We start from the raw sequence: 9,365 nt of genomic DNA on the forward strand, positions 1-9,365 counted from the left end.
CTTCTGCATTATCGTCGTCAGACTATGTGACCCCCCGATCTCTCCCGTGCGGCAATATACGCGACAGCAGCATCCCAGCCCCAATATTGCCAGGCCAGTGCCGGTAAGTGTATTATTTTTGCAATTGAATTACAACGGTCTCTGTGACAAGATCGACGAGATTGTGGATTTTATGAGTCGGACAAATATTGGTTGAAGCGATCCAGAAAACAAAGCTGACCAACACCTGTAGCTTGCACAGTTGTCACGGATACAATTTGCTACGTAAAGATCGCTTAAGGAATGAAGGTGGGGAATGCCAGCGCTTGGCGCTAGTGACCCCCAAATGGAATAGCAGTCAGGGCCGGTACTGTTGAGATAAAGTTATGCAACGTGTACATACCGCCGGTTGGTAGCAGGAAGCTTACAAGCCCGACATAAGTGGGCTTCTGTCTGGTTATAATCCTCTGGTTTTAGGAGACTTTAATGCGCTTCACATTTCATGACATTCTTACCCAGGTAACGACCAGAGGGGCATAGCTTTAGCGGAGCAGATTGAAGGCTCCACGTTTTGCACGGTGAATACAAACTATTTAACCTCTACCGGCACTATTTAACCTCTACCTATCCTCCATACGATTCATCATAGAAGACATCCAGCCTACAACAGAAGAGGGCTCACCGGTTCCGTAACACGATTCGCTCTCCTCGGCGATACTTTCCTGGCTAGCCGCCATGTTCCCACTTGATGGCCCGGGACTCATCAGGGCTTATCTGGCATCCCCGTGGTTGGAAGAAGCTTCTTGTATTTACTAACCAATTTCGACCGTACGTGGCCCGACGCTAGAGCCTTCGACGCCGCCTAAATGTCCATGTATATCGGGATAAGTGCTTTAAGGACCGCGAAAAACGCTTCATCCGTGCAGAAGCCTGATTCCAAGGAACTCAATAAAGACTCCTGAACTGGTGCCCCATTCCAATTTAGACCCATCCAGTATACAGAAGATGCCACACCAGATATCCGTAAGTCAATATCGACTGCACAACCGTTTTACATATTCAGCGGTTTTACATATTGGCCTAAGACCCAAACTCCTTTCGACTAAAATGTTCTTTATAGGGCGCACCTCCGATTTTGCACACATTTGGTATGTAGATGTAGGTTGACCTTAAAAACGCGAATCTGAAGTCCGTTTTTGGGACAAAGGCCCGTGAACCTTCAGGAGTCAAAAACTTCCCCTCTAAGGGAAGCGCTCCAACCTAGGCAATATGGATATCAAACGATAGGTATTAACGGATAGATTTCAAATGGAAGGACCTTTGGGGCCTTGCAAATTCTGAACCCCCTAACCTAGGCAATATTGGTTGTTGTTATCTTAGCCACATTTGCATGTGGAGGTGGCAATCCTGGTCAAGCTCCATAACTGAGCAAGTTGGTTTCGGTCCATATGACCGATCGCCGGGGGTTGTGGATTTCTTCAATCAGCATACATTCGAAATATCGAGATCATCAAGATTTGTTCTCGTTGGATTCTGCACAATTTGACAATCGCTCAAAAAAGGCTCGTGTCGATTAGTGCAAAGAAATGTTGAAAAAATAGGATCGCGGTGCTTCAAAATATGTTTATAAGAATATCACAGGTGACGAATCGTGGATCTATGCGTATTAGCTCGAAACAAAACAATAATCGTCTTTGAAAAGGAGCCGAATCCAACGAAAGTTGTTTGTGGAAGAAGCACTTCGAAGCAAATGGTCGCCTGTTTCTTCGGCAAAACTGGTCATATGACGACTGTTTCGCTTAAACAACGTAGGAGGTCAATTCTAAGTTGTACATCACAATTTAATTGCCTGAAGTCTCGGGGTTAATGATTTTCGACGCCAGAAAATGATATTGAAGCGTTTAATAACCATGTTTTGGAGGTGTCTCAATCAAAATAGTGTTTCGACAATTGGTTTGAGCGCATGAGCGCTAGAAATTTATATAGCAGTCCACGGAATCTACTCGTTAATACATTTCACTTTATACACATATTGCCTTAGATGCACAAGTTCGCATTGAGGGGGGTTTTTGGACCTTAGGTCCCAAAAAAGAACTTCGTATTCGTTTTCTGCAGTCAATCCATGTTAACGCCCCATTGGATATGTTAATACAAAAGACGATCTGGCATCACCTTTAAACTAAAAACAAACAAAAAACAGCTGATTGCTATAAACACAAACATTAAAGGCAAAACGATTGGAGAAAATAAACTAAAATCAAAAATTGTATAGCTTTTAGAATGATAAAAACGGAACTTCCTGTTGTCACCCCCACCTTACATCAGCCTTTGCATTCCAAAGTTACTAACTATCTAAACGATCAGCGGCGACAAGGACAGTTTTGTGATTTGATCCTTGAATTGGAAAGTGGCGATTCCATTTATGGACACTTTTGTGTTGTTGCAGCTCAAAGCCGCTTCATTGGAGGACCTCATTTTCAACAGACAACTTTGCATTTCTCTATTCATAATCCCTTAAAGGTACAAATAAAAAACTTTAATTGTACGGAATGTTTGCAGAGCATTGGAGATTTCTTCTATGAGGATATGGTAACAATCGTTAAGGAACATATACAGCATTTTAAACATTTGGCAAAAATCCTTGTAGTGGGAGAGTTGATGAAAGTATTCCAGATACCAGAAGAGACCCCTGAAATAATAGAAATAAAAGGTGGACCAGCGGCTTTGAAAGAGGGGGAGGAAACAAAAACTAAAGAAGAAAACATACAGCCCAGTGAAAATAGAGAAGGCGAACAACATTCGTTAATTAAAACAAAATCTGAGAATATCTTTGATGAGAAAAAGACTTATTTTAAGGTATGTATTTTTTTTAAACCCCAATAATTTTCCTAGTTTTTCTGAACTTTATCTTATTGCAGCTGCGCAACCCTCGATCATCAACTTCAAATAGTAAGATCAACTATTGCTTAGCATGCGATTTCAAATGCTATAGGGTCCAGGAGATGATAAATCATATGCGCAATTGTGAAGCTTCACATCTCACTTGTTCGCTTTGTGAGGTGGGCTTCCTAAGCTGGAGGGAGTATGATGAACATCTTAAGAAGCACGATGCCGATGTTAAGAAACCATTTTTCTGCCTAGAATGTGGAATACGTTTTATGACTCGTGCTGCTCTACTTCTACATCATCCGAAGCACTCCAAAGAAACTCCGCACCTTTGTCCTCATTGTGGTAAGGGCTTCAAATGGCGACAAGGCTTGAACATACATTTGCAGGCCCACAACACAGAGAAAAGAATGCTTTGCGACGTATGCGGCTACAGCACCATACATTTGAAAGCATTAAAGTCCCACAAACTTAGCCACACAGGAGAATTCTTCAAATGCACATTTCCCGGTTGCCACCATCAGGCAAATCGCAAAGAAAATCTTAAACTGCACATTGAAACACATAAACAAGAGCGCCCATTTGTATGTGAAATTTGTGGCTGTAAGTTTAGCTTATCCAAAAATCTCAAACGTCATGCAATGAAACATTCGACCGATAATGTTAAGAAATACAAATGTCAGTTATGCACATTCAATAGTCATCGATCGGATAAACTTAAGGAGCATGTTCAAAGAGTGCACACGGAAAAGGCGGTGCAGTTAGAGTTGCCGGAAATAGTTGAAAATGCTTTTGAATCGAAAACGGATTTGGACGAATTTCATTTACCGCTGCTAGAAACTTGCAGTAAGGATAGAGATGGAGACCTAAACGATGTGATCAGAGAAAAAGTTAAAAAGAAGGTACGAAAAAGATTATCAAAAGCTAACAAAACGATAATGGAGAGAAAACTTAAGGTGCTAGCACCAAAGATTATTGCTACAGAAACTACTACCATCGCTGAAGTTAAAGGAAAATAAATCAAAGTTATTGATGAAAATAAGCGAATTTTTTCCTATAAATAAAAAATGCTGCACGGGTAATTCTAAATACTGAAGAAACGGCGATAATGATCTTGGTTTTTAGATTCTTGATAAATAAGTTGAAAAAAAAAAATACTATTTCATGCATCCAAAAAATAGTCTGCAAGCAATCAAGAAGATGTCATATACAATTTTTCCCATGAACCTTCCATTAAGGAACAGGGGCAAGCTTCTCAGATATCAATGAGTGTTGCCCGATTCAAATTTAATCTCAATGATAAGGGGCCTCCCTTTTATAGCCGAGTTTGAATGGCGTGCCGCAGTGCGAAAAGTTTTTATTTGGCTGCCATACCATTTTTTTTTTCAAATGGCATGGTACCTCCCAAATGCCGGCAGCATTAGGAGAGGATAAGAAGAAAGACTTTACATTACCATACATGCCCCAATGTTCCTCTATACAAAATTAAATATTCATTTCCTTTTGTTGTTGTTTTATTTACTCATTGCCTTCTCTTTTGGCCTTGCAAAATATGAAATATAAACGCTTGGATAAATGCATAATTGTTGTAAGAGAAATTTGTGGCGAAAACTTTTTTGCGTTTTTCGAATTCGTAACCAAACAAACAATTATAGCCTTAAGTATGTTATCTGGATTCCACCTTGCTACGTCAGTGCCGACGACATCTGTTAGTTCTCACGCATTGAAAGTAGTCCATCTCATCGTATACAAAATATAATAGAGCGTATTTTGCAAATTTTGAAATTTAGGAACATGATGGATATAAGTTATTGTGGGAATCAATAAGAAGTGTTTGTGTGAAATTTTTAGCGGCTACCTTTACTTGTTTGAAAGTTAATGGCATTTAGACCGACGAACGGTTAACACTAGATCGACTTCAAATATAATGGCGTTCATGTTGTTGTTGTAGCAGTGTACTGCACAATGAGATGGCAGCCCTAGCCGATGAAGGACTCCATCGGGTCAATCCGGTACTTACAACCGGCTGCCATGGCAATCCGATGGCGATAATAAAATTATGCACCCGGCACGGGATAACTATGAGCACCACACAAGCTGGAACTTTGAGCTGCAATCTGTGTGGCGTTCTTCATTATCACTATAAGCTTAACTGGGAGCTACCGGGCGCGTCCACATGTTGCGGATAGTGTAAGGATTCATACGGAGTAGCTGCAACTGGGGCCACGGTAAATCAGCGGCATAGAGTGGAGAGTCGGCCGTGCGGCACCGTCTCTTAATTAAATACTGAGTACCTATGATACTCGATATGACAAGGTGGGTTATTGGCGCCTTTAAAAAACCAATGGCCATCATGTTCTGGCGGCAATCAGTCGTATGGACCGGAACGAGCTTGCTCTTCTATTAGAGCTTAACAAGTATCGCCCCCTCCACATGTAAATGTGGTTCCAACAACAACAGTTAGGTCTCCAATGGGAATCGAATCCGTATTTGTAATCCAACTCGACTATGGGAGCAACCTCCGACATAGCTTAATGGCTCACAGATGTCGCCAGCATTAAGTGGGCATAAGCTAGTTTAGGTTAGAGAGGCTTTCAATTTTCTGAACAGACCCACTAAGACTATTTAGGATTATTGTGATACCACAGTAGCGACATACCAGGTCTCCGCTGGGAATCACACCAACTTCCCCGCACTGGTAATACGAACAACTCGGCTACTGGGACGATCACCGTTACAGGCGGACATGCTTATCTCTGCGCCAAGGTTGCCTCCATCTTCTGATGAAGAACATGAAGGCAGCAGCAGCCCATGGGTTGCCAGTTGAACTATTTTATACAGAAGGCGCATGCATTGGCTCGTCTGCGCAATCTGTTTGGAAGAACGCATAGCCGATGATTGGAACCAACCTCAGCTTTATAAGTTTCTGGACTAGGCAACACAAAGTGTTGCCAGGTGACTTGAAGAAATGAATTGATAAAAATTTAATTAAACCGAGAACATTTTTGTGCGACCATTTTTCACAACTTTCGACGAGGATTGTCACGAAATGAGTGCATTCATGGGTGGCCACCGTAGCGCAGAGGTTAGCATGTCTGCCTATGACGCTGAACGCCTGGGTTCAAACCCCGGCGTGAACATCAGAAAAAATTTCAGCTGTGGTTATCGCCTTACTAATGTTGGCTACATTTGTGAGATACTTTGCCATGCAAAAACTTCTCCCCAAAGAGGTGTCGCACTGCGGCACGCCGTTCGGATTCGTTTATAAAAAGGAGGCCCTAATCATTGAGCCTAAAATTTAATCGGACAGCACTCATTGATATATGAGAAGTTCGTCCCTGTTCCTTAGTGGAATGTTCATGGGCAAATTTGTATTGAGTGCATTGATGAACTTAAATCTTTGTATGGCGATGAATCACCATCCTACAGCACCTTGAAAACTGCTTTAATGAATTCAGTCGTGGTCGACGCTCGCTCAAAGTCGAATTCCGTGAAGGTCGTTAAAAAAACGGCAGTTCTTTCACTAGCATACATTCGATATTGCTTGAACACCTTGCCCTAAAAAAGGTTTAATCTCGTTGGATTCCGCACAATTTCATAATCGCATAATCGAATAAAATGGCGTTGAGGTGTTCAATAACCATGTTTTGGAGGTGTCTCAATCGAATTGGAAAGTGTTTCGCCATTGGCTTAAGCGCATGAAAAACTGCAAAAATTATGCTGGAGGATACTTTGAAAAACTATAAAACCGTCTTTTAGGATAAAATTTCACATTTTCATGATAAGGCCAGAAATTTTTATAGTAGCCCCTGTAAACCCGGGCAAATAGAGAAAGTTGGGAACTATATGTTTGACAAACTCCGCAATTTTATCTTCCTCGAGGGAGTATTTGTGGTGTTTATTGCTATCATCATTGGTGGATAAATTGGTTAATATAATAATTAGCTTTTAAAATATTTTTTTTTTGTATTGTTGATTCTATTAAGCAGTATTGTAATTATATAGGGCTACTATACTGAAATGTTGAAATAAATGAGAAATAAAAATAGAAGTGTGCTCTACAATGTACTAAAAAGTTTCCTCTACAATGTACTCATTATCTATTCGAAAGTCCATAAAAGTTTTAGCTCACTAGAAATCACGATCCGAGAAAAGAAAAAAGAAATTTTAAAAAAGAGTTCTTTGCTATACTATTCATTACAAAGAGACATTTAACTTTATAGTCTAAGCTGCGTTGAAGATGATGAGACGTTGGAGCATTTCCTTTGTCATACCAGACATGAACCAACTTAAGGAAGTGCTATTGAAAACAATTAAGGATTTTATAAGTTGCACGGAATTCCTAACTTAAAATTTTCTTTTTAGAGGTTACTTTATAGTTTTTAGAGCGCACAACAAGCCGATTACTGGCTTAGGTGTATGTCCATAGTGGTATGGGGCGGATTAATATCTACACCTTCTTTTCAACCTAACCTAACCTGCATTGATGGAGAATATCGGCGTCTTAGGAACAACAAGCGGTAGGAGCTGTATGACGACGTTAGCAAAGATAATCTAATAAAATACAACGATTGGTTTGGTCATGTAGTCAGATTGAAATCAGAATGAAATTTCGGCGAAATCAGACAAAAAATGCGCCTTTTATGGGCTCAAAACCTAAAATGGAGAGATCGGTCTATATGGCAACTATATCCAAATCTGGACCGGTCTGGGCCAGATTGAAGAAAGATGTCAAAGGGCCTAACACAACTCACTGTCCCAAATTTCAGCAAAATCGGGTAATAAATGTGTCTTTTATGGGCCTAAGACCCTAAATCAGCGGATCGTTCTATATCCAAATCTGAACCGATCTTTGCCATATTGCAGAGGTATGTCGAGGGGCTTAATTTAACTCACTGTCCCAAAATTCGGCGCCATCGACAATAAATGTCCCATTTATGGCCCCAAAACTTTAAATCGAGAGATCGGTCTATATGGCAGCTATATCCAAAACTGGACCGATCTAAGCCAAATTAAAGAAGGATGTCGAAAGTCCTAACACAACTCACTGTCCCAAATTTCAGCGAAATCAGATAATAAATGTGGCTTTTATGGACCTAAGACCCTAAATCGGCGGATCGGTCTATATGGGGGCTATATCAAGATATAGTCCGATATAGCCCATCTTCGGATTTAACCTGCTTATGGACAAAAAAAGAATCTGTGCAAGGTTTCAGCTCAATATCCCTATTTTTAAAGACTAGCGTGATTTCAACTGACAGATGGACGGACATGGCTAACTGGTCTTAGATTTTTAAGCTGAGCAAGAATATACATATGTAAATACTTTATAGTGTCGGAAATGGATATTTCGATGTGTTGCAAGCGGAATGACAAAAATAATATACCCCCATTCTTCGGTGGTGGGTATAAATACGCGAATGTTTAAATATGTCATAATTTATAAGTGGAATACCATCCATTAAATATGAGGTGAAATTGCATTCGATATGAATGCGCATTCGATCACGTATGCGGTAATTCGGCCTCACATATTTCAAGGACTTGGAGAAATTAGCTTCCTTCGGTCACGTAAGCAATCTGTTTTGACCATCACTTAAATCGGTATGTTGCCGGTGGTATTGAATTTAAATTTCCCAAAGTCATTTAAGACGTAAAATATGCCCTCGATAGTTCTTAGTGTCGACCTTGAGATAGCCTATATCGTCTAGTTAACTTTCCTTGAATGACCTTATAGTTTTTTTTTTCGTTTTTAATCAAATCCGATAAGTTTAGAATTTATTTCCTGGCGATTACTTTGGCGCTGGTGTTGACAAATGTTGTTGTTAGTTGGTTTTTTTTTTTCTTTGTTTAATTTTTATACAACACGTTGCTGCAGTCACGGTGTGTGTAGCTACACATTACCGTGTGTAGCAAATAAAAACATTTTGTCTTTTTAATAAATTTTATATTTCTACAATTTTTCCACAACTGTTTTGTAACAACAATAACAGTCGGTCATCTACCTCAAACACACAATGAACATTAAAATAATCATTCGTTGTGGTGCGTGCGTGCGTTTAAACATATCGACATTTAAAAGTCACGTCGCCATATTCTCCTCACGCCAATTATTTCACCATAGTGAATGTATTTGTTTTATCGTGGCATTTGCAACACCTTGAAATTTGTGGACTTGTGTTGTTGTTTTAAGAAAGCAACTACATTGAATACACAATTATACCCACATAAATACGTCTAGTTTTCTAAGATTGTGATTTCGTGTGAAAGTATCACATCGTATGCATTTATTAATATCAAATACATGCATATGTATGTCCAAGTGATTTTTGTTGTTGTTTAGTATAGACTTCGTGATTTCGAACAAATATCGATTAAAATGCATAGAAAACTATAAAGAATACAAAAGTATACTCTTCAAGGCCTTTCATTCAATGTTGCATAGGTTGGAGGGTTTTAGGCCCATTGGTGTCCACTAGAAATTGCCAGAAATTGAATTT

General features: G+C 39.8%; 1 protein-coding gene across 1 annotated transcript; it reads left to right on the top strand.

Annotated features, from left to right (window-relative positions):
- Positions 1 to 657: 657 nt before the first annotated feature.
- On the top strand, positions 658 to 7,252 carry LOC106083701 (zinc finger and BTB domain-containing protein 24). Its single transcript, XM_013246895.2, has 2 exons — positions 658 to 2,835; positions 2,898 to 7,252. Exons 1-2 carry the CDS (start codon positions 2,260 to 2,262, stop codon positions 3,882 to 3,884), a joined length of 1,563 nt encoding a protein of 520 aa, XP_013102349.2. The 5' UTR covers positions 658 to 2,259; the 3' UTR covers positions 3,885 to 7,252.
- The last annotated feature ends 2,113 nt before the right edge of the window (positions 7,253 to 9,365 follow it).

This window comes from Stomoxys calcitrans, chromosome 3, assembly GCF_963082655.1.
Source record: "Stomoxys calcitrans chromosome 3, idStoCalc2.1, whole genome shotgun sequence".
NCBI lineage: Eukaryota > Metazoa > Arthropoda > Insecta > Diptera > Muscidae > Stomoxys > Stomoxys calcitrans.

What these genes read in the sequence shown, in the direction of transcription:
- LOC106083701 (XM_013246895.2), top strand. Translation starts at nt 2,260, where the DNA reads ATGATAAAAACGGAACTTCCTGTTGTCACCCCCACCTTACATCAGCCT. An exon ending in AGAAAAAGACTTATTTTAAG is followed by an intron (nt 2,836 to 2,897) that starts GTATGTATTTTT and finishes ATCTTATTGCAG; the next exon opens with CTGCGCAACCCTCGATCATC.